General features: G+C 40.0%; 2 protein-coding genes across 3 annotated transcripts in view; one reads left to right on the forward strand and one right to left on the reverse strand.

Annotated features, from left to right (window-relative positions):
- Positions 1-61: 61 nt before the first annotated feature.
- On the reverse strand, positions 62-9846 carry tbxas1 (thromboxane A synthase 1 (platelet)). Its single transcript, XM_037767542.1, has 15 exons — positions 9797-9846; positions 9204-9427; positions 8027-8184; positions 7491-7584; positions 5543-5595; positions 5306-5402; positions 5060-5176; positions 3974-4062; positions 3747-3895; positions 3247-3377; positions 2785-3141; positions 2508-2596; positions 1939-2076; positions 1564-1726; positions 62-955 (listed from the first exon to the last, which is right to left on the reverse strand). Exons 3-15 carry the CDS (start codon positions 8125-8127, stop codon positions 842-844), a joined length of 1692 nt encoding a protein of 563 aa, XP_037623470.1. The 5' UTR covers positions 8128-8184; positions 9204-9427; positions 9797-9846; the 3' UTR covers positions 62-841.
- A 12698-nt stretch (positions 9847-22544) lies between these two features.
- The window catches only part of kiaa0513 (KIAA0513 ortholog), a 29552-nt gene continuing 26417 nt past the window's right edge, over positions 22545-25679 (forward strand). For both annotated transcript variants that reach the window (XM_037768333.1, XM_037768334.1), the window contains exon 1: positions 22545-22667. The gene's annotated coding sequence lies outside the window, so the exon portion shown is untranslated. The remainder of the gene's footprint in view (positions 22668-25679) is intronic.

Consider the following 25679-nt stretch of genomic DNA (forward strand, 5'->3'; position numbering starts at 1 on the left):
CTGACCCGGGTCATCAGGATTAAAAACAAAAGGGGGGATTTCCTTTCACAAACCACTTCACTTTCACTTTCAAATAGCAGCTTTTATTTGAGGAGATTAATAGACGTGAAACAAATCCTTCAGTATCATCAAATATAATCAGTAGTAGCCAAATCTGGACCTCTGTCTATGTAGACCTTGGCTATCTGTGACTGTTTGGTGGTTAATTATATAGTTACTTAACCACCATTCATGTGAGGAATCAGTAGTAAAGTGAGCAGCTCAGTTAAATGCCCGTTTGATTAAGGAATGTGCAAACGTCCAGGTTCAGGTGACAGATTTGATCCAGTAACATTCTGTTCTATAGGGTCACATCATTATTGTTATATTTTACTGCACACAAGATACAATTTCTGTTTATTGATTTAACTTGTGAAGAAGTTTAAATATTTAAATGCACTTACAAATCAATATAAGAATCCTAATTCCACAATGCAAAATGTAACCTGGATAAAGTGAAATTAAAACCGTTGTTCACAAAACAACTTTCCCTAAATAGCCTTTTCCTGACAGGCAGCAATGTTGTAGCCTGTTCAACATCTATTTAATAAAGCAATATTGCTACATATTGAGGTAAGAGGCACACTTTTCATTCATTTATTACGTCCTCTCTCTTAAATCACGTCTCATCTTCAGTCCACTTTCTAGTTCACTCGCCAAGAATAGAAGTGCAAGACGAGCGAAAGGAACACCTTAACACTGACGCAGTGCAACAGTGTCACAACATGGACCTGCAGAATGATTTGTAACTGTTCATAGGATTGCTCAACCATTCATGATGATGATGATGAACGGTGAGTTTCTAATCGTCTGGTGGAGAATTCACTCGACCTTCCCCCAGGTCTCTTCTTTGAATTTTCACAAATATGCCGTTTTTAGGTCCCAGAGTGCTTGCCGACTTTAACTCGAGAGGAACCTGCACAAAGAAAAGAAAAGCATATGTAAAAGCAACATCCTCCATATATTTTACATGTGTTCTAAATGTAGGATTACTTACATTCATAACCACATATGTTAATAGCTGACAGATGCATATTGAATTTTGACCATTATATCATAAGTCATTGGTTAATTTGTGCAAATTACAGCAATCTCAAATGTCTAATAAAAGCCCTACATATTATTGATAATTATATATGCAAAAAATACAGTAATATGGATCGTCCAAGCAGCTTTTGCCCGCCCCAACACTGAGGAGGAAACGGCTACACACTCTGCTTTGTCTTTTTGGATTGTCATATGTTGGTAAAACCTCAAAGCAACTATAATAAGTGAACATAACATATCAGCTGTGACTACACTATGTCCGTTCCCTTATTTCTTGATTGATTTATTTACACAGATGCTTTAATATTTTAATTTCTTTTTAATAATATAACCAATGAGTGCATGATGACGGCGTGTTAACAGATCATCAGCTACAAAAGGTGGACCGGCTGATTTTCAAATGCACATGCGTAGTGTGTACATGCTGTCTTCTGTGTGTATGAATCGTTTCTAAGACTCGAAAAGTGTCCGACCCACCTTGGTCTCCGAGCACGCCACGATGCTGAACCTGCGGAACAGACGCACTAGAGCCATTTTGATTTCCAGCTGGGCGAGCCTCATTCCCACGCAGTTACGGGGACCGGCCCCGAACGGCAGGTATACGAATGGATGTCGACTGGCCTTGGCCTCTGGTGTGAATCTGGAGATCAACCACAAGTTATATATTTTGGATGAATTAAAAGCAGTAGAGAATAGGAGTCAATCAGTATTAAAATAGTGTGTTTCATTTAGGGCAATGCAGGGATTTTACTACCTTCGTTATAGTTGTGTACTACTAGATTCAAGTGATATTGAAGCACAAGGCGTAGGCACTATAGTTTTGTCTTATTTACTGTAAGAACAGCCTCCTACCGCTCAGGGATGAACCTCTCCGGCTCTGGCCAATGCTCTGGGTCTTGGTGGAGGAAGCCTGCTGGGATCTCCAGCGTCGCTCCTTTAGGGAGGGACTGGCCGTTCACCACACAGTCCTGGTCGATGTCTCTCGCAAACCTTTGTTGGACAAAATACCATGGATGCTGACAATATCACATCTTTCAAATCCCTCCTCAAAACCCACCTGTTTAAACTGGCCTACTCTCTCCAGAACTCATCATCACCCATCCTATGTGTTTGTACAAATATGTCTCTGTCATGTCCTGTTGTTTTTATATTGTTTTATCTGTCAATGTTTTAACAGATTTTTGTAAGGTGTCTTTGGGTGTCCAGAAAGGCGCCACTAAATAAAATGTATTATTATTATTATTATTTTATACACCTAAATTAATTTGTTCCTTCTTTATTCCATGTTAATTCCTGTATGATTAGTATAAACATAACAACAAATATTCTGTATGTATGCACAGAAATAAGTGAACTTTTTCCTTGTGACAGTACTAAATTTAATAAAAATCTTTTATCCTCATTTAATGCTCTTAATTTACCTGAATGCAGGAGGGTAGAGGCGCAATGCTTCACTTATAACCATGTCTAAATACTTCAGCTCCTGGACATTTGTGTAATCTGGTGACTCCTGCAACAAAAGGAAAAATAAGCATATTTTTCAGCATAATTCAATAAAGGTTTTTAACATAAAAAAAGGAAAACAAAAAAAGTGCACTGGATTAGTCTTGCTATGAGATAAATCCACAACTAAAAATCTTATGTTGTAACTAGCTGAAGACAATGAGATCAGGTCAAACCGTGACGCAACACACTCACATGTCTGGTGAAGAAATCATCCACCTCTTCCTGTACTTTGCATTGGCATTCCGGGTGGATGGCCAGGAGGTAGCTGGTGAAGGCCAACGTGTTGCTGCTGGTTTCGTAGCCCGCCAGAATGAAAACAAATGCCTGGCCCACGATCTCATCCTCGGTTATCATCTTTTTCTGTTGACGCCTGGAGGGGGGCTCCTGTGGGAGAGGACGGTCGTCCGGATCAGAGGACGACGGTTGTGTCTGCTGGTTCCTGTGATGATCCGGCTCACCGGCGTGGTTCGCTGTGTCAAAGTGTTCCAAAGACACGCACTCCTTGCTGGTTCGTGCATCCAACATCAGCTGAAGGAAGTCTCGACGCTTCTACACGCAAAACCACCACCACCACAAGAAATTCAATTAAAAAAAACGATGTAAAAATGGAAGATTTCACTGTATTTAAGATTATTAAACGTCCATGAGATTCACCTGTTCAGGCGGCTGCTCCTCTCTCTGCTTGATGATCTTCTGAATGCTGTTGATGAAGAAGTGATTCATCTGATCTCGTCTTTTGTTGGGGATGAGTCCAGCCAGAGGAACGAAGATGAGTGGAAAAGCAACTGGACGGACAAACCAGATTTGTTGGTGTAACTCTACCTGAAATGCCAACTTTACACACTCGCACATGACAGCGCAATCATTAAATGTATGTTTTTAAGTTTTAAATAAATCTATCAATATCTTTGTATTCTATGCTTAATTTTCTTAAAATGTATTGTCCAAATTGACTTGGGAACCCCAGATAATTCCGTGACGAAGATAGTAAACCCTCCGCTTTCTGGTCTATGCTTTAATCATATTTTATTCTTTTGCCTTCATTGCATTCCTAAATATAAATGTCCTATATAAATGAATCAAATGTGATAATTCATATATATATATATATATATATATATATAAAAATAACAATACAAACAGATTGGACTGACTGGAAAACAGCACGATGGGCCTGAAGAAAGAAAACTTGAAGAACGCCTGCGCATGGCGGACAAACGGGTCATCTGGGTTGTTCTGAGTGTCCACCTGAGTTGCAAATGCCACGCTGGCAATAACGTCCATGGTGAAGCAGCCAAAACACCTGCAAAAACACACAAATATGAGGACAGAAAGTGACACCGTAATACTAAAAGCCTACGTTCACTGTGTGTGTGATTACTTGTGGATGTCAAAGGCCTCTCCTGACTCAGCGGAGACATCCAAGTTGGTCATCAGGGCATCGGTGGATGTGTTGATGAGCGGAACCATCTACGGGGAAAATATAAAAGAGACAGCGATAACTCGTCACAGCTGCTGAGAAAAAACCTGAAACAATTAGGAAAACGTAACATAACAAACATATAAAGCTCACAAAAAGCCTTTGTAGATGAAAATACTAATCAATACACACACTGAATGAATGTACAGTAACGGCTTCAAAATGGAAATAACATGTGATTCCGTTTGGAAGCAGACATGCAGTAAACACTGTGGGGACGGATATTCTAAGTTACTCCTGGCTGAATTTAAAAAGTATTTATAGAGTGTGACTGAACAGTTGTCATGAAGACATGAAATTTAAAGTAAACAAGCTTCAGTATTTGCAGTTATTAATGAAGAGGAGAACGAACTTCATGAGAGACCCTCCAAAAATCTAAAATTGTGTTTTGACAGAAAAGAGAATTTGGACTTAACAAATGGACCATGAACTCAACACGCCTTGGAAACGTCCCCTATTTCAACAAAGGAGTCCTTCACATCTTCTCCGCTCCTTGTACATGGACTGAGAAGCTGTCTCCAAAATGATGCAGATCTGATATTTACTACAGTTGAAAGCAGTATAGGGCAGCGCCGCCATAAATCCATTAGACATGTTTATCAGCAGCACCATGCCACCACGCTTCACCCTGAGATCCAAATGACACTCCTCAATAGTTACAACAAATTGGAGCTTAAGTTAGATTTCATTTTATACATTATACAAGTTACAATTTGACCTAAAAAACAAACGGATTTAAATATTTTACAATACAGTTCGTTACAGCTGGGTGTCCTCCAACTCCACACCTCGTCCCCTCCCCCTGTGACAGACAGTAACTTATTAGACAAAACAAATGCTCCCTCAGAGATCTGTGAGCTGTTCTTACAGACATTTATGATCTACTTTTCTAATTGGCAAGTTTCAAGACCACAAAATATCACTCTTTGTCATAAATATCGTCTGATTCTAATCGGGGCCCGCTCAGTGAGCACATTCACATCTCACCTCTTTCATCTTGGCAGCACTGAATGACGGGGTCAGGATGCTCCGCACTCTCTTCCAGCGTTCATTCCTCAGCATGAGCAGACAGTCAGTCATGGGCTTGGTGGCAAAGCGAATAGTCTGCACAGAGAGACAGGAGAGTATACGGGCACAGACGTCTGTTATCATTACACCCTTGAAAATTACGTTACGATCACGAGGGAGCACAAAGTGTACATGTGCATGTATGCTTTGGTTTCACGTCCTCACCATTCTGTTTGTGAAGCTGCTGAAGTCCCTGACCATCACTTGTCTGAGCATGTCAGGGTCCGCTATCACCACCACCGGTTTCCGGCCCAAATAATACCTAAAATATACCAAGTAGAGTCTCAGTCAAATCAAACGACACTCTCAATGCTGCTGGTTTTTACCAAGCAAGTGTTCATGTGGAAGAAGCATCATTTCATTAGATGCTGATGTACAGTAGAAAGTGATTCTTCTACTTACCCACAAACTCTGCCATGTGTCTTTATGAGATCATTGAGAGGGTTGAAAAAACCCTGAAAAGAAAATAAGAACAACATCAGAAAGGCCCCAGAGACGCTCTTCTTAAGACTGAAATAACTCCATGTTAGAGACAGATTGGTATATGGGCTGCTGTCTTAATGTAAATCAGAGTTTGTACAGTATCAGCTGTTTGACTCTGTGGGAGCTGCATATGCAACCGTTTTTCTAGCTTACTTTTTTTAACAAAAGCCTGAAACAAAACCAACAAACTGACGATGATGATGATGGTGAGGAAGGTCTCCCTTCCCATTTCATTTCTCATTTATCTCTGGGACTAAGATCAAGCACTTTCACATTTAGCCTTCAGATAGATTATACAAAACAATCAGCATTGGAAAGATTTCAGGATGGCTTTTGCTACTGAACATGTTTATTCAAAATTGGGCTGTAATTTAAAAGGGCAAAGTGATTATGGATGTGTTATTCACAACAACCAGTGCACCTATTGAGAGAGTGGTGATCAATACCCTGAGGAGCCAGTAGAGGTCACTGGCTAGTCGAACCAGTGCTGGTAAAAGAGGAAATTACACCAAGTAGGCATCGGTCAGGCCTTCTTAAATGAACCAGAGAACCAGTGCTTTTCAGTGTTCATCAATGTGGAAATGTGACAAAGTGCAGTAATATGTTGTTGAAAGTGGAGGTCACATGACTGCTGGATTTGGGGAGCACAGGAGCATGCTCCCTTGAAACAGGTACAGGTGTGCTGACTGGGCAGCTGACACAGACAGGTGCATTGAGTGAGTTCATTCACTGTTTGAGCTTTGATTGAGGAGGTTTCCTTTGTTCCTGAGTGGGTTGAGAGGGTAGTTTATGCCATTTTTATTTGATATTCCAAGTCATGTTTACTGTTGTCGCTGTGAAGTTGTACATCCAACATCTCTCTAGTTCATTCTGACATTAGTATGACCTATTTAAGTAGGGATGTATTGATGTGAGTCAGAGTCGTTTATTAATTTCTGTATTCTAGAGAAATTAATTTGAATGTATAATTTCTTTCAATTGTGGAAATGAAACCACTCAACTACATGTTACTCTTGAAAAGACAATGGAATAAATGCTTTGAAATGGAACCTGCTGACTGCTTCTCCTTCTGTGCTCATATCAGTTAAGTCAAGCGCAGTGCATTCCTGTAAAACAATGCAGTTGCGTCTACTGATTATCCCTCTTGTTGAACGAGAGCTCTCTCTGTGTGTTTCAGGTCTGCCTGGTCATTCATACCTTGGATTTCAATTAATCATTGGCGCTGTATATCTACTCCCAGATTCAGTGTACATGTCCTTCTTGGCCCTCGAGCTCTCTTCCGCTGCTGGTGTCCTGTGGTTGAATAATTGATGAAACTCTGTTTTCTGTGATAGATTCTGACACAGCTCTGCTAATCCTTGCTACTTTGTTTTTGATAGTCGTGGTGACTTTGTTAAAGAAGCCTCCTCTTAGGAGTTCTCTGTCACTCCCTTTCTCCTGTTGTGTGGCTAGGGTTAGGGAGATTAGTATTGTCTTTTGTTTTCAGTTGAGTAATAGAGTCTTTATTTTCTAGTTAGTGTGGGTTCATCTGTTTGTTGTTTGGGCCTTGGAGACCCTGACACCTTATTTGCTTGCTATATATTTTTTTGTTAATCATTTTTATGTTAATAAATGGCTCCCTTTGTTACACTTAAAGTGCTTCAGTAGTTATTTTCTTACCGTCAGTCACATCCTTTTCGAAGTTTGGGTAAACTGTTTGTTACTCCTTGTGTTCCCCAAACATCATTAAGGTCATAACAAATGTTATTTTTTTTTCTCACATCACTGGGTAAAATGTCTTGTAGTCAAAAACAGATTTTGACAGAGGTTAAAGGTTAGAGAATGACCGGTAAAACTCAGTTTGATGGAATCTGCAGCCATATCTTACCTGGCGAAACATGAATATGTTTCCAAAGAAAGGTATTGGCTTTGGGTGTTTGATGCCACATCGAGAAAGGACCGAAAAGGGGCGAACTGAATACCTAACAGACAGAGCACAGAGTTGTGTCGATGAATTAAAATAATAAAAGCAAATACAGTGGAGAATATATAAGAGCAACATTTCCAACATCCCCAAATATTCAGCCCATTGATTTATTAGTCTTTTGCCCTGTTGAACTCTACAGATGTTGACTGATGATTAGTTTTCATTGGAGCACGATCAATCCTCCTGTTAGTTGGTTCCCTGGCTGGTTTAGAATATATTTTCAGGTGCTCCTTTAAGAGCTTCCCCATAATATGCAAATAGGAAACCCAACATGCAGAATAGCAAACATCAGATCTGATGAATGAAGTGTACTGAATATCTGCATTTCCACAAAGTGTGTGCTTTATGTTATTGGTAGATTACTGTATAGAACTGACTTCATTTCCACAGCAGCTGCAGCATCACAAACACACAGAGATTTACAAGTATTTACTCACCAGTAGAGAAGACCCAGGAAGATGAGGAAGAGGCTGAGTGTCCAGGACAATCCACTGGTGTTGATGTGGAATACATTTAGGAAGTCAACTACAGCCTCCATAATGTAAAAAAACTCCTCTCAGGTCTGTCCTGCCAGCATCAGATCTGTCAGTGCTCCTCGAAAAAGGGAAAATAGGAAGGATTATGTCAGTGTGAAAGATGCTGAATAGGTGTTTATGACACTTTGGTAACCAGTATAAGTATTTTAGCTACAAACTAGGAGTTAAACAATCTTTTCTGTCTCAAGATATTCTGTAGTTTCTTTGAATCATGACAGTACACACAGACCGTCGTCCATAATAAATCCATTCCATCGTAGGAGCGCGCACAGCCCCTTAAAGCTATATCGCCCAGTTTATATAAGTCTACAGCTGCTTTTATCTGGATTACCTACCTACAAACCATAAAATGCTGTGACTGAAAGCTTTTTCAGTGATTCAGTGAGTTTTTTTATTTCATTCATGAGTATATATCTGACAAATTAAAGCCCACTCAGTCCTTTTTACCTACTGAAATTCCTTTAAAGGACCATTACAACCCATAAAATACAGTTTTCACCTGCCAAAAAAACTGATTGCAGCTCCTAACTTGTGACTGGAAGTTTTTTTCTCTCTCAGAATGGTTTGATTTCCACATCAAGAAATATTAAAATATATAGCCCACTAAACTCCAACAGAGGACTGGACTCTGCTCTCAGGCTGGTTAGTCTCCTGTAGATTATTTGTTTTGGTTGTTTGGAGGACAACTTGTTAATCATTGGTTTTTGCAGTTTTGTGTGAAGCCTTGAGAGAGCTCATCTTCCCTATGGGGTCATGTCTGTCCCTCCTATCCTCACCTCTGTTTGGCACAAATGCTGCGTTTAGAGCCTGTTAACATGCCACAGATCAATGGCAAAACACTATAATAATATCATTGTTATAGCTAAAGAGCATACCTTTAACAACCAACCATCTTTCGGTTAAAATACATCGTTTTAAACCCAGACGTCACACTGTATGATGGTATGTCATCGTTCATCTCTCTGCTGCACGTCGTGTAACATGTTCATGCACCATGTCAGCTGTTCATTCTTATATCTGGTGGAAGTTCACAATGTTATGCTGAAAATGTAATGAAAAACGTGTGTTGGAAACTCACCTCCACTCTCCTCAGTCAGTCCTCACTGTCAATATTATGTCATGAAGTCCTCTTCGTGCTGTGAATGGGTCGCAACACAACAGATCACTGAGGGGCAGACTGCCATCTGCTGTACGGGAGCCTGGAGCAGCCAACACCAACGCTGCTGCTTCTTCTGCTTCTTCTTTGGTGTTTATTGGCGGTTGGCAAACCAGTTTATAGGTGCATTACCGCAATTTACTGGACTGGAGTGTGGAGCAGTAGATTGGCAGGAAAAAAAATAAGAAAAGGAAAAAAATAAATAATAATAACTAGAAAATGCATTTCCTGCTGAAAATGCGTGGGAATGCTGACGGCTGAAATTTATTGCAACACATTGCTGAAAATGCAGAAATGTGAAATGACTCTAGAACAGGAGTGCCCACACTTTTTCAGCATGCGAGCTACTTATAAAATGACCAAGTCAAAATGATCTACCTACTATAAAAATGCAAAACATATATTTATTTATAAATATATTGAGTATTCTTTATATATACAATATATGTTGGTGTACCTTGCATAACTGCATGAACCCATATTGTACAATATAACTGTACATTTTTTGTCATTACCTTACTCTGATGACTTGCATTGAATGGAATCAGCCAGGGATGCATAGTCCGGACAGTAGCTGCTGATAGCCAGCCTCAAGCACACTTCCAAATGATCATCAGTCAAAGTGGAACGGTATTTGGACTTAATAATCTTCATGTGGGAAAAGGCTGACTCGCATAAATAAGTGGAGCCGAATAATGCAGTCAAGGAGGTAGCACATTTCCTCATGTTGAGGTACTTTTCCTCTGTGAGTAAGTTCCAGAACTGTCCATGAGCCCTGGACTTAAGCTGAATGTCAGCTTGTAGTGTCAAAATCTCATCCTCCACTCCAGATGAGTTCAGGTGAAACAGTGTTGCAATTTTTGATGCAAGTGAATCAGCCTCAGCATCTTCCCGAAAAGGGTAGCACATGAATGTAGCGACTGGCTCCAGTAAAACAAAGTCTTGAAAGCGTCTGTCAAACTCTGACAGACAGTTCTCAATCTGTTCCGATAGGCTGACGTCTATTTTTTAATTATTATTATTTTTTTTTTTAATGCCATGCGATCTACCCACACTACCTTTGCGATCGACCGGTAGATCGCGATCGACGTATTGGGCACCCCTGCTCTAGAAGATGAAATGTACAACTGGCAGAGTTGGAAGCTGAACTGCATTACCTAAAGAAGCTGAGAGCTGAAATATAATGCTAGAAAAGCTGGAAGCTAAACTGTAATACTGTCAAAAGTGGTAAATTTGAATTTTCCTGAATAGGCGGAAAGAAGAAATGCTTTGTATGTATATCAGACAGATGAACTGCATTTCTAAACACAAAGAGAGACAGAGACAGAGAGAGACAGAGAGAGAGAGAGGAACTTAAAACTATAAGTGCTTGGACAGAAATAGTATTTTGACTGAATGAACCTTTAAAATCTATAAGTTGTTACACAGAAAGTGGTATTTGGGTGGAAAGTAGCAGTAGGAGTAGTAGTAGTAGTAGTAGTTGTAGTAGTAGTAGTAGTAGTAGTAGTAGTAGAAGGAGCAGGAGCAGTAGTAATAGTAATAGTAATAGTAGTAGTAGTAGTAGTAGAGGCAGTAAGAACAGCAGCAGGAGCAGTAGTAATAGTAGCAGTAGTGGTAGCAGTAACAGTAGTAGTGGTAATAGTAGCGGTAGAAGTAGTAGTAGTAGTATTAGTAGCAAAAGCAGTAGTAGCAGTAGTAGTAGTAATCGTAGTAGCAGTAGTAGTAATAGTAGCAGCAGAAGGTGCAGCAGCTGTAGTAGTAGTAGTAGTAGCAGAAGGAGCAGCAGCTGTAGTAGTATTAGTAGCAGTAGTAGCAGTAGTAGTAGTAGTAGCAGAAGGAGCAGCAGCTGTAGTAGTAGTAGTAGTAGTAGTAGTAGTAGCAGAAGGAGCAGTAGCTGTAGTAGTAGTAGTAGTAGTAGTAGCAGTAGTAGTAGTAGAAGCAGAAGGAGCAGCAGCTGTAGTAGTAGTAGTAGTAGTAGTAGCAGAAGGAGCAGCAGCTGTAGTAGTAGTAGTAGTAGTAGTAGTAGCAGTAGAAGGAGCAGAAGGAGCAGCAGCTGTAGTAGTAGTAGTAGTAGTAGTAGTAGCAGTAGTAGTAGTAGAAGCAGAAGGAGCAGCAGCCGTAGTAGTAGTAGTAGTAGTAGCAGAAGGAGCAGCAGCTGTAGTAGTAGTAGTAGTAGTAGTAGTAGCAGAAGGAGCAGCAGCTGTAGTAGTAGTAGTAGCAGTAGCAGAAGGAGCAGCAGCTGTAGTAGTAATAGTAGTAGAAGCAATAGGAACAGTAGCAGTAGTAGTAGTAGTAGTAGTAGTAGAAGCAGTAGGAACCGTAGCAGTAGTAGTAGTAGTAGTAGTAGTAGTAGTAGTATTAGTAGCAGCAGCAGCAGCAGCAGCAACAGTAGTAGTATTAGTAATAGTTGTAGTAGTAGTAGCAGCTAGAACTTTTAAAACTGTAAGTCGTTAGACAAAATATAGTAGATAGAGTTACTGTATAGAGATTTTATTTTGAAAAAAAAAACTTGTCCTGAGTTCCCTGTTAAGATACAGTTACCTTCTGTGTGTGTGTATGTGTGTGTGTGTGTGTGTGTGTGTGTGTGTGTGTTAGTCAGCCTGCTCTGATTGGCTAATGTGAATCAGCTGTCTAGCAGCAATCAAACGTTGCCGTGGTGATGGCCACTGCTAAGCACCCTCAGTGAGATAGTTTATAATAGGAGTTAACCGGAGACATACATGTCATAAAAGTGTCTCTCAGACAAAAACCGTGAGTCCAATCGGCAAAATAATGTCATCATCAGAGAGAAAAGACTCTGCCGAACGCATTTATGTCGTTTTTTTTGTGGGTGGAGTCAAAAATGGGATCATGGTGGGAGCAGGTTAGAAAAGTGCCATTGTCAACTTTCTATCAGACATTTCCCATCTGATTTACATTGCTCTCTATGGAGCGGCTTGTTGGACTTACTCTCACTTTTGGGACCCCAGAGACAAATGTGTAAGTCCGATTGATTCCATAGCTACATGACTGCGACCGGCACAAAATTTCCTACAATTTGATGAACAAATTATCTTTGAAAATTGAAAGTTGTGGGCTACGGAGCCATTTGTTCGGAAATTTCAAAAGATTTCAAAGCTTTCCCGCACCCTAAAGATGATGTCACACACTCTAGCCCTTAACAACCCACGCAATACACACCCATTATAAAATCTGAAATGATCTGAAAATTTCATAAAACGTAAACTGCGATAAATGAAAAACTGTAAAAGTTATCAAGAAGCTGAATCATAGCTTAATAGTTCAAAGACTTGTAACCCGTTTAAAGTTTAAATGAAGTCTGTAGCTGAAAGTATGCGGAAGCAGTAGCATTTCAAAGTGGAGTAGGTTTAAGAGGATTTGAAGATTTTCTCCATTGAGTTACATTGTAAAAAAAATGTGGAAAAAGCTTAATATTTTAAAAAGTATAAATAGTTGAAACAACAAAAGTCATAGCATCTTTAAAAAGCTGAATATTTTGATAGTTGAACGGTTTCTGTAGCTGAAAGTATGCAAGAGTAGTTAAAGTCCAAAAAACGTACGTAAGAAATAGTCGAATAAAGATTCAAAGAACAATACTGAGAATGCTGAATCAGCATTCCCACAATAATCAGTTATTAATCAAAGAACACAAATATACACATCAGAAGCATTAATGTGCTGCACAGCGCTTCTTCAGTTCTTGTATCATGCCATAAACCGGCCAGCGTTTGCTGTTATACAACAGTATATATATGTTTTTAAAGTGCTATTGCATATCAAAAAAATAAAACAAAAAAAAAGATTCCTACTGGAGTTGGCACCTTGCCGTGGTGGATAAGCTTGTGTGTCTCTTTAACCCTGTATTTCAACAGGAGACTGATCTAAGTTTCCTTATAAGTTCAACCAAGTCAACTTGGTCACACGTTAGAGACCGGACAAATATCAGCTCCTTCGCTCAGATTTGAACGCCATAGCAAAAATAAAACATTGTCATATGAACCTGAAGTGCTTACTCAAACTAAAAAGTTCTCATGTCATCCCTGTCAGTTTTACTGTTAGCAATACAACCCAAAGTTCTACCAAAGTTCAGTATCACTTTAACTGTGATTAGAGGTAACTGGCGACCAAGAAATGTATCCAGCGTTATCTCTGTCAGTTTTACTGCTTTATTGGTTGTCATTCTACCATGAAGGCATGGGGGTGAAGTTTGACCCTGAAGTGACCATGCTCCTTTTATTTGGTTTTCATGTTTTTCTCAGGTTAAAAGCTTTTAAAAAGTACCCTTAAAAAAGGAGGAGGTAAAAAAAAAAATTTCTGTGATCTTCTGACATCTGATCTCATAAGCTTGAACGCACCTTGGAAATCATCAAGAGTCACAAAAATCAGTTTTCTGCAACGTTTTGGAATATTAAGTGCCTATTTTGCGAGGAAGAGTTTATGAGAAATGTGGAGCCATCACCAAAGCCTGAGGAGCCAAGAAATATTTTACAGCTGAAAACTGAAATGTTTTCAAATGTCGAGCAGGTTTGAACTGAGGCTCAGTTTGTAAATGACGAAACATACTGTGCGTTCCAAAACCCATACTACCATACTACTTAGTATGCCAGAAAAAAAGATTTCTTATGTCCCAATACATAGTATGTCAAATGCAGTGTGCCAAAAATACCAGGATGTCCTACTACATCTGGTCACATTTTACAGTATGAAAGCCAGCATGCTTTTCTGGCTGTTCTGACCCACAATCCTATGCACAGCAGATATATTGTATTCATACTGCATGCAACAGTACGTACTTTGTAAGGGCAGCTGCAGTGTACTAAAGTAAAAAGTAAAAGTATGTGATTTGGGACGTAGTCAGTCGTGCTGCTCCTCGTCCTGGAATTAAGCAAAACTTGATAACCCCTCCCTCCTCTTCCTGCTCTCAAACACGGACAGCTACACTCGGTCCATTTATTTCCTGGTTCCCTCCCCTTCAGATCTACAGTTTGAAGATGGGTGTAACCAACATACACACGTAGGCAAAATTGTTGGTACCCTTCCGTTAAAGAAAGAAAAACACAAAATGGTCACTGAAATAACTTGAAACTGACAAAAGTAATAATAAATAAAAATGTACTGAAAATTAACTAATGAAAATCAGACATTGTTTTTGAATTTTGGTTCAACAGAATCATTTTAAAAAACAAACTAATGAAACTGGCCTGGACAAAAATGATGGTACCCCTAGAAAAGATTGAAAATAATTTGACCATAGGGACATGTTAAACTAAGGTGTGTCCCGTAAATAGCATCACAGGTATCTTCAAACTTGTAATCAGTCAGTCTGCCTATTTAAAGGGTGAAAAGTAGTCACTGTGCTGTTTGGTGTCATGGTGTGTACCACACTGAACATAGACCACAGAAAGCTAAGGAGAGAGTTGTCTCAGGAGATCAGAAAGAACATTATAGACCTTCATGTTAAAGGTAAAGGCTATAAGACCATCTCCAAGCAGCTTGATGTTCCTGTGACTACAGTTGCACATATTATTCAGAAGTTTAAGGTCCACGGGACTGTAGCCAACCTCCCTGGACGTGGCCGCAAGAGGAAAATTGATGACAAATTGAAGAGACGGATAATACGAATGGTAACCAAAGAGCCCAGAACAACTTCCAAAGAGATTAGAGGTGAACTCCAAGGTCAAGGTACATCAGTGTCAGATCGCACCATCCGTCGCTGTTTGAGCCAAAGTGGACTTAATGGAAGACGACCAAGGAGGACACCAAATCATAAAAAAGTGAGACTGGAATTTGCCAAAATGCATATTGACAAGCCAGAAAGCTTCTGGGAGAATGTCCTTTGGACAGATGAGACAAAACTGGAGCTTTTTGGCAAGTCACATCAGCTCTATGTTCACAGACGCAAAAATGAAGCATACAAAGAAAAGAACACTGTACCTAATGTGAAACATGGAGGAGGCTCGGTTATGTTCTGGGGCTGCTTTGCTGCATCTGGCACAGGGTGTCTTGAATCTGTGCAGGGTGCAATGAAATCTCAAGACTATCAAGGCATTCTGGAGCGAAATGTGCTGCCCAGTGTCAGAAAGCTTGGTCTCAGTTGCAGGTCATGGGTCCTCAAACAGGATAATGACCCAAAACACAGCTAAAAACACCCAAGAATGGCTAAGAACAAAACATTGGACTATTCTGAAGTGGCCTTCTATGAGCCCTGATCTAAATCCTATTGAACATCTGTGGAAGGAGCTGAAACATGCAGTCTGGAGAAGGCACCCTTCAAACCTGAGACAGCTGGAGCAGTTTGCTCACGAGGAGTGGGCCAAAATACCTGTCGACAGGTGCAAAAGTCTCATTGAGAGTTACAGAAATCGCTTGTTTGCAGTGATTGCCTCAAAAGGTTGTGCAACAAAATATTAAGTTAAGGGTACCATCATTTTTGTCCAGGCCAGTTTCATTAGTTTGTTTTTTAAAATGATTCTGTTGAACCATAATTCAAAAGCAATGACTGATTTTCATTAGTTAATTTTCAGTCCATTTTTATTTATTATTACTTTTGTCAGTTTCAAGTTATTTCAGTGACCATTGTGGGTTTTTCTTTCTTTAATGGAAGGGTACCAATCTGATTAGAGAGAGTCTGACTGGACGTTGTTACTGGGAGGTAGAGTGGAGAGGGGGAAGAGTTTATGTAGCAGTCGCATACAAGAGTATCAGGAGAGCAGGGGGGTCGAATGAATGTGGGTTTGGAATCAATGACAAATCTTGGGCGTTAGCTTGTAACCAACTCAGTTATAGATTTTTGTACAACAGTATCAAAACCCCCGTCTCAGGTCCTCCGTCCTCCAGAGTAGGAGTGTACCTGGATCACAGTGCAGGTATTCTGTCCTTCTACAGCGTCTCTGAAACCATGACTCTCCTCCACAGAGTCCAGACCACATTCACTCTATGCTGGACTTTGGCTTTTAGATTATGGATTTACTGCTGAGTTGTGTAAACTCAAATAGACAGAAGTCGTTTAAGGGACAGCGGGTTCAATTCTGTGTTTTAACTCTTAAAGGGACTGTTTGTAACTTCTTACACTTACACTCTTATAAATCATTGCGGGTCGGTGTTTCCTATGCGCGCTCGCGTGTGGCTACGTTGTTCCAACACAAACTACACAGAAGCACCTAAACCGCAAAGTTATATCTAGTGAAGCCCGTCTTGTAAAACAGTTTCAACTAATCCTGCTTCAGCCCCCCCGACCACGGACAGAAGACACAGGGGAGACCGTAGCTTTGGTCTCCAGGGCCGGAGTCGATGCTGTACTCTGCTCCTCTGCTTGCCTACTCGCCTTCACTCACACACCGCACTCGTTCTCACTCGCTCTCTCGCTCCACCTCTCACGTGCATGTGCACACACTATACACTGCAGAAGAGTAACGTTATCGTCTCCCCGACCAAAAAATTTCTCCCCTGTTTCTTCAGACCATGGTCAGGAGGCTGAAGCAGGAAGACACAGTATCAGCATTGATTCATGGAGAGACCTCCGTCTGGTCAGCTAACATTACTGCCAAGCAGGTCAAATATAGAGTGATATTGTGGTTTTAGCTGACGTGTGTCGCCTCACTGTTTTGAGTGATGCTCGTTCATGTCTATGTAGAGCGAGCACAAGCGCGAGCAACAGGACGCTGACTTTCGTTGACTTAGTGGTCACAGGTGTCGCTGTTAACAAGCAATTTCTGATTCTTACATAGAGTCCCTTTAAACTTATCTGGTGTCCATCATTGTTGCTGCAGAGCTGATTTTTCTTTTCATTTCTTCACTGCACAGAGGTCAGCTGTCAATCAAACATTATGGGCGCTACTTTGACTAAAGAACGTTTATTACCAAGAAGTGAAAGTCAATCGTTTGTTGCATTGCAACGTCAGCACCCAGCAGCAAAGCTAAGCTCCCGCCATTTTGGACTGAGAGCGACTACCGGACGCCAGTAAAACGTCCGCCTACAAAGTGTCGTACAAAAGTAAAACTAAATAATTTCTATTCTATTGTCACATTCTACCAAAACGGCTTGTGTTTAATAATGAAATATGAATATAAGAAGTGTTTTCAGTCCAAAATGGCGGCAGCAGCGGCTGTCAAAAAAGCAGTAGAGTTTCGTCTCTTTGCTTCTACACTCTTTGCTTTGACATCTTCTCATGAGTTGTTCTGTAAATGTGTGAGTGTCTTCAGGTGGCGCTCCTTCCTGTGTCTGTTTCACTGCTCATGATGATCTTTGTTCACCTGAACTGATATTTATCTGCATGAAAATGTAAACTTCTCTGTGCTCTAAATGTTTGATGAATATTGTATATATGTATGTTGTTGTTTCTCATCCACTGCACGGGTCTTAAAGGAAGGTCTAGTGATTTATTTCCTATCATAGATTTTCTGTTCTCACCACTTTCTTGTAAAGATATCTAGAATCACATTTATTTGTTTGGGAGACTAAATGTTGTCGTCCAGATCGACATACAAACGAGATACTAAGATGTTTAATAAAACTGTAATTATCATGATCATAATCAATAAGGAAATCATTATTCTGTGTTACATTGCTGAGATTCTGCTCAAACAAACTGATTGTGTGGATGAAAATTAATCTATACGTGAAATCATTGAACAAGAGTCATTTAACAGACTTTACTGATGGGATGTGTGAACAAACTGAAGGTTTCTATAATCAATAAACAAGAATGAACAAAGTCTTTTCTTCCTGTCTTTTTTCAGGGTATCATACAAAGCTCCAGACTGCTTTGGATCAGGATGATGTCCTGAAATTGAACCGTTTTGTCACAAATGCTTCAAAGTAGATCGTTAAATATGTGAGAAAATTATTATAAAGCTGTTTAAATATTTCAGGACAGTTTAGTTTGATAACTCCCTTTTGGCAGTCAGCCGTTTTTAACCAGTAAAAGAACAGAATTTGTTGTGAAGTCACGCTGGATCCATTTGGTGTTCATGGTATTCAACATCCAAATCACTATTCCAATGCTTAGTCTGTTTATTTTTTATTTTATTACATATATATGTATGTAATAATTATGTATAAATCCAAAAATACCCCATGAAATAAGGATCAATCCCACAACATTATTCATATTTAACATTAATTATTATTAGTTATTCTCAGATGGATTTCGCTGTTTGTAGTGTGTAGAGGTGGCTTTACTTTAATGTTTAATTTCTGGACTACCCCACACTGTCTTTTGTCGGAGTGTCCTGGATAGTGTATATAGAGTTGTCTTTGTCCAAATGAACCCGTAAAAATTCACAAGTGCATATTTTTCTCTCAGTTTGGGGCTCCGTCCTCACGAGGCCGCCGTTTTTCTCACCCCAAACAGAGCTCTTGGGGATAGAGCGGCCCAGTGAGGGCTGTCAGGCAGTAAGAAAAGCTGTTGTTGCCTCCTGTGATCACTCATTTTAAATGTCAGCGTAGCCCATCACACAGCACGGCTGCTGTCATTAAACAGTATCAGATGATATTGTGATTGAGTAATGCTCAGCAGAGCAGCAGCTTGGGAATGACTGCTGGTCAGCAGGTGGTACTATCTACGAAAATAATGTGAAATACTTTTCCTGTGATCGTTTCTTGTGTTTGAAAGTGCTTCTGTCTCGATATATTGACTGCTGAACATGTGGAAATTCTCTCAGAAGGCGCCGAATTGGACCACAAGAGGTCAGGAGTGCTCAGTTTTAAAGTGGTCTGAGGATGTTAATCCACCAATCTGACAGCCTGAACTCATTCAGTCAAAGTCCAAGTCAAGCTTTCACATCTAGCTGTTAGTCTGAAGGACATGAATGTCATCAGGACACTGAGCCATATCACAGTCAGATGCTGAACTAGCAATCCTGAACCTCGTCATCGCTGTCATTAGTGTGAATGCTCATTTTGATCCAGAGATTTCTGTAGAAAATGTGACTGATGGACAGTAATTCAGACACTGCAGTGAGCCTAATGGAAATTGTCTGACCTCTTGACCTCTTGTAGAAGACATTGCATGGTTTGAAGGACAGCGAACGGCCATATTGTTGGCATGTGATTGAACGTGCATCATTAATTAAATTTGGCACAGATGTAGGTTTATATGTTATGAAAAGATATAGATATCGGGGCGTTGCCAATTTGGCCATTTTCTAAAATGGCCGCTAAATATGACTTTGATGAAGATGTAGATGTGTCATTTGTGTGGATAAAGTTTAAAAAAAGACTGAATACTGGCAGTTTAAAAAATCTCCACAGTTGATTTTTGTTCCAGACTTTTAGAGGTGAATTAACATTGCAGCGGATGAGAGAGAGGAAGGGATCTCTTGGTGCTTTGAAGGAGATAAATCCCAAACTGTTAGACCTATTGCTTAAATGGGCACATCATCTGAAAGAAGACAAAAAATACCTACGTTTTGATGTATTAATTGTGTATGAGGAGTGGAAGTTGTGGGTTAGAGAGCAATTTGTTGGGAAAATGTTCAAAAGATTTTAAAGCTTTCCTCTACTCTAGCCGATCAACGCATTACACACCAATTATAAATCTGAAATGGTCTGAAAATTAAAAAAAACATAAACTGTGATAAATCAAAAACTGTAAAAGTTATCAAAAAGCTGAATCATAGCTTAATAGTTCGAAGATTTGTAACCCGTTTAAAGTTTAAATGAAGTTTGTAGCTGAAAGTATGCGGAAGCAGTAGCATTTCAAAATAGAGTAGGTTTAAGACGATTTGAAGATTTTCTCCTTTGAGTTACATTGTAAAAAAAATGTGGAAAAAGCTTACAATTTTAAAAAGTATAAATAGTTGAAACAAGAAAAAAGTCAAAGCACTAATGTCCTTAAAGAGCTGAATATTTTGATAGTTGACCAGTTTCTGTAGCTGAAAGTATGCAGAAGTAGTTAAACTGCAAAAAACATACGGAAGAAATAGTTGAAGAAGTTGAATAAACCTTAGAAGAACAATACTGGGAATGCTGAATCAGGAACTTTGAAGGAACATCAGCAGGTAAAAAATGACTGCGTGGGCTAAAATCTGTCAGGTATAATCTGCATGAATGAAATCAAACCATTCTGAGACAGAAAACACCTTTCAGTCACAAGGTAGGAGGTGCAATCAGTTTTTGGCAAGTGAAAACTGTATTTAATGGCTTGTATTGGCCCTGATTGCTTTTTGGCACAACACCGGCTGCGTGCGTAATGTGCGTAAGGACACATGCAGTCCTACATTCGCCAAACTGGCTATATCTCAGCATTATACACAGTTCAATGCAAATCATAGGAAGTAATGAAGACGACGAATCTTCTAGGATAATATAAACAATTCATATAGTGCCATGGGAAACTATTTTTTCTGTGAACCACCTGTTAACTCCAACGTCCTCTCCTTTTAAATTTTTTGGAAACACTACATTATTGCAATATGATTGGATACAGCACAGTTGTGACTAGTTGATTTGCTGAATGTGATTGTCCTCCTGTGTCAACCAAAAGATAGATTTTTAGAAAAAGAAAACAGGAATATACAAGATTATTATGTGGAACTGTGTTATGCAAATATGAGTAAAGGACAAATTCTTCACTCAACTTTGGCAGTAGAGACATTACTGTTGACTGTGAGTGCAACTAAATCTGACTGATTATAACCATTTCTATGTCCTAACACTTGTGAAATACATTTTTGTACTACATGTCAATGGAAAGTGATCTGTAGGGCACTGTACAGGCCCATGTTTTTACGCACTGCAATGAGTTAGCCTTTTCTGTTTTCTTGCTGTGCGTAAATAGTCTTTTGGATGTCGTCTTATTCGTAATCCAGCCAATGTCATTTGACTTTTGTTTTGGGAGTCAAACCCCTCTAACCTGTTTCGAAGGACTTATCAAGGGATGGTGTGTCAAAACTATCTCCTCTTAAAAGATAAGTTGCCTTGCCCAGGCCCTTTAATTGTCTTTCACGTGGTTGTATTTTGCTCTATAAATGGATCTGAGTACAATAATCTGAATCTTGCTCAAATAACAGTAGAAAATGTGTACATAAAAGTATGCGTCTGGTAGCAAGCTTCTTATCATCTCATTGAGCAATCAAAGCATTGTTCATGTACATTTATACAATAAACAATATATGCATGTATCTTGTTGTCCCCTCAGGTGGCTCCTCTCAGAATTCAGATGGGGTCGCTGAAGATTGCCGTTAAGTCAACGAAAGTCAGCATCGGGCTCGCGCTTGTTCGCGCTTGCTCGTGCTACATAGACATGAACGAGCATCGCTCAAAACAGTGAGGCGACACACGTCAGCTAAAACCACAATATCACTCTATATTTCACCGTCTTGGTAGTAATGTCAGCTGACCAGACGAAGGTCTCTCCATGAATCACTGCTGATCCTGCTTCAGCCTCCCGACCGCGGACGTAGGGAGCAGGGAAGACACCGGCACCCGGTCGGAGACGATAACGTTTCTTGCTGCGGAGCCCCGTCACTTCACAAGACACGGAAAACCTCTGTTGGTCTGGAGGAGCTGCAGCATTTATTTCTGCACAAACGTCCACTGTACATTTACTAAATATTCTCAGAGCTACAAAGTCTTCTGCAGTGTGTAGTATGCGCGCATGCATGTGAGGTGCTTGTGAAGGCAAGCAGGCAGACAGAGGAGCAGAGCCCAGCAGAGACTCCGGCCCTGGAGACCAAACCTACGGTCTCCCCCGCATCCTTCAACCGCGGCCAACACTGTTTTGCAAGACTGGCTTCACTAGATATAACGTTTTGGTGCTTCTGTGTAGTTTGTGTTGGAATCTTGTCTGAACAGCATAGCTACACACAAGCGCCCATATGCGAGCACATGGGACACTGACCCAGCTGATTTATACTTGTAAGAAGTTACAAACAGTCCCTTTAATCATTCTTTTTTTTTTTTTTTTTTTTTAATTTGAGGAGAACATCAACAAGCCTAATCTAATATCAGTTTACCTGCCGTTTTGTTTATGGAATGAAATATTCCAGCCTTTAAAAATGAAATTATTTTATGACAAATAGTCAAGGAATGCCTTAAATTGTGTTAGTGGAGGGCATTAATTAAAGAAAAAATAATAATAGTAATCAACCCTTTCTCAAGATAGAATTGTTTTTACTCGAGGTCCAGATTTAGTCCCCCATGCTTTTATTGTATAGGAAATATCCTGTAATATTATATTCATGCTGGTTCAACGCACCAACGCTCCTCATTGGCTGAGCTGCTTGTCGACGTCATTGGGTTCCCCCCTCGTCGTGTTTGCCTTTTTTTGCGCATGCGCTCTTCTTCCTCAAGTCCTCAGTGAGTCAAATCTACGACACACATCCAGCAGAGAGGAGCAGCAGCACCACTATATCCTGCTATCCTGCAAGACCGAGACATTTCATGTACGTACAAAGCTCATACTTGTGTTGTCATCTCATGAAATATCAATTTAAGTTACGAGACTTATTCTTTTACAGCTTGTTGACGCCGTGTCTGCAGAGCTTGTGTGTTTGTTTGCATGGTAACGTTAGTAGTGAGGTTCATTTTCTCCTCCTCTCCTCATGATGTTTTGGCCTTTATCGTTTAATTAGAGTTGCATTCGCGCGTGTTTGGCTTCACGTTGCACGTACCTACACCTCCGTGACTGACTGACTGACAGGGTTATCCTGGTTTGCCTGGAAATGCCAGCGGTTAACGTTACAGGAAACGTCCGCCTCTCGCTCTGTTTGTTCAGTCCTGCTTCCTCTCGGAGCTGTCAGTGCGCCCACTAGTCCAGCAGCCTCAACTCACCGCTCAGCCACACTGTTCAATAACAAGCTGTGGTGGTCTGGTCTGTGGGAGTCCAGGCAGGCACCTGCTTCTCTCATATGTTTTAACTCTTCTTATTAACGAGAGATTGTTCATTGGTCGGTTGTCGTCTCTGGAGACAGACAGAGGAAACCAAACCTCATTCAGTGAGGTTGTAATATAAGGTGACCTTGCTTATTGAGAAAGATCACTGAAATGGATGTATCATCCACCAAGCACATTGTATTTGTAGGAAATTTTGACTTTTTTAAGTTAAGCAAGGTTCTTCTAACAAAATCGTTTCTGTCAACTAATAATAATAATAATAATAATAATATTTTAGAGCAGAAGTGCTGCTTTATAGTAGGCTACTGTTATTGAGTATAGGCTACTACATTGGATAATATCTAGGCCTGCTCTTGATTTGCAACTGATCGGCTGATAAGCAGAGTGCACTTTAAAATTAGCAGATTTTTAAATGGAGTCTGGTGTGACGTACTCTCTGTAATTGAATAGCAGGTACACACACAGATTGCAGATAATACATAGCTCTATATAAATCACTGCAAAATGAGTACATAATATCTATAAATTGTCAACACTGCACACAGGAGACTTATCTGAATTAGATATGTACTGTATATCATGTATCCTAAAGCCATCTTAGCCTACACAGTCATGAATTTAGATTAACTAATCACAAATACCCATACTGCACTTTAAAAATCTGCATTCACACGACTTATCTGGTTCCATTTCGTTCGCCTTGAGATCTTTAATAGCCATTTGCTAGTTGAAGTAGCAGGAGGCAGTATGTTTTTGGCATCATCGGGCAAAAATCCCATAATAACCTTTCAGCATATTGTAATTCAAGTGATCTGAGAGAAAACTAGACTTCTGCACCTCCTCATGGCTCTGTTTTCAGGCTTTTCAGATTACCTGTCTCGTGCACTACTGTCAGGATATAGTGACCGTTTTATAACAATAACTTTATTTAATCATATTTGCTCCATTTCTACCCACTGCAGCCTTAAGGAAACCTGACAAAAAATTGCTGGGGCTCCAGTTATTTGGGTTGAAAGATATAGATGTGTGTTTGGTGTTATCTGGAAGTGCACACTGAGGAGAACTTCCTCCAAGGTTTTATAGCATCCATCACTCATTTCACCCTGGCTCTGTGGTGTTTGTTTAGTTGCATTGTTGTGCATGTTGTTGCACCGCCTTCAACTCAGGACTTAAAAGATGATGAAGTATTTCTTACAGGGAAAGTGACTGCATGTGTCTACGACAATACAAGCAGCATCGTGGCTGTTACAGTAATGTCGGGTGAACCGGGGACTCGGTTGTCTGTTTTGCGCATACACTGCAGCAGGTGATAAATGATGGATTTAACCTGTTTATGCATCGGCAAGGCACTAATCTTTTCGGTTAATAGTTAATGATCGGTTAAAAAGTGTCAGCTATCGGTCAGAAAAAAGAAAATTCTAAATTAGCATCCCTAGTTTGGTTTGTTTGTTTGGTTGGTTGTCTGTTTGTCAGCAGGATTACAAAAAAATTACAGGCCTGATTTTCATGAAACTTGGTGGAAGGGTGTAGCATGGGCCAAGGAAGAACCCATTAAATTTAGAAGTTGATCCGAATCACGGGGCGGATACACTAATTATTTTTCACTTTCGTTAACATTGCGAGATAGGGCATTTGGCCTAGGCATCTGTGCTCTCTGAGTGCCCTTCTAGTTGCGTTTACTTCAGTCCGAAGTGCGTTGAAGCCAAACCCTGGTAGTTTCAGTTTTGTACTCTTGATATGAAACATATTTTTATTATTTCATGTTAAATGTAATGAATAAGGTGTACCATACTCCATGGGTACATAGCTTTCATGTTTACTGACATGATGATGGGGTAAAGTGTTTTTCGATCGCCAGAAATCTAGCTTGTCCTCTGAAAAGTGTTGTTGTGTTGGGAGTGTTACATTGGCTAACCTCAGTTGACATTATACACCTAACCTGTCTGCCATCAGCCACTTCTGCTTATCACACATCTCAGCAGCACCAACAGTTCAGCTATCACACTCTGGCACTGTTGTGCAGCTGTGTACCCAAACTGAGCTTTAAATTATGAAGATATTTTGTTCCATAAAACAAATTTACTATATTATAAGTGACAGTGAATCCATTATTATTTGGCTAGCAGGTGGGATTTCTGGCTTTCAAGCTGTTTTGTAAAAATGGGAATTGTTATTGCCATCAGTGTTATAAAGCAATGCCAGAGAGCAGTAGTTCCTACTTGTTGATGATAGGAACTGGTGAAAGTTATTACTGCCTCTGTTAACACCTGTAATCTGGTGTGACACATAGTTCAATCTTGTCTGTGTCCACTAGAAGAGGCTGGGGCCAATATTCCTGCACCAACAACACTTCCCTCCTGGCTGCCTGGAGGACTGCTATCCCACTATCAGTTCGGAGACTGATACTCGTTGTTGGTTTAGGGCAGTGGTGGAAAATAACTTTGTACATTTACTCAGGCGCTGGACCTATAGGGTAATTCTGGTTTATTCATTAATTAAAAATGAAATGTAAGCTTAGGTCAGGCTGAACGAGGAATAATTCGACAACAACCGTAGTGATG

Source organism: Sebastes umbrosus, chromosome 4 (genome assembly GCF_015220745.1).
Source record: "Sebastes umbrosus isolate fSebUmb1 chromosome 4, fSebUmb1.pri, whole genome shotgun sequence".
Classification (NCBI taxonomy): Eukaryota; Metazoa; Chordata; class Actinopteri; order Perciformes; family Sebastidae; genus Sebastes; species Sebastes umbrosus.

What these genes read in the sequence shown, in the direction of transcription:
- tbxas1 (XM_037767542.1), bottom strand. Translation starts at nt 8,127, where the DNA reads ATGGAGGCTGTAGTTGACTTCCTAAATGTATTCCACATCAACACCAGT. An exon ending in ACACATGGCAGAGTTTGTGG is followed by an intron (nt 5,403 to 5,542) that starts GTAAGTAGAAGA and finishes GGTATATTTTAG; the next exon opens with GTATTATTTGGGCCGGAAAC. An exon ending in GAGGCCTTTGACATCCACAA is followed by an intron (nt 3,896 to 3,973) that starts GTAATCACACAC and finishes GTGTTTTTGCAG; the next exon opens with GTGTTTTGGCTGCTTCACCA.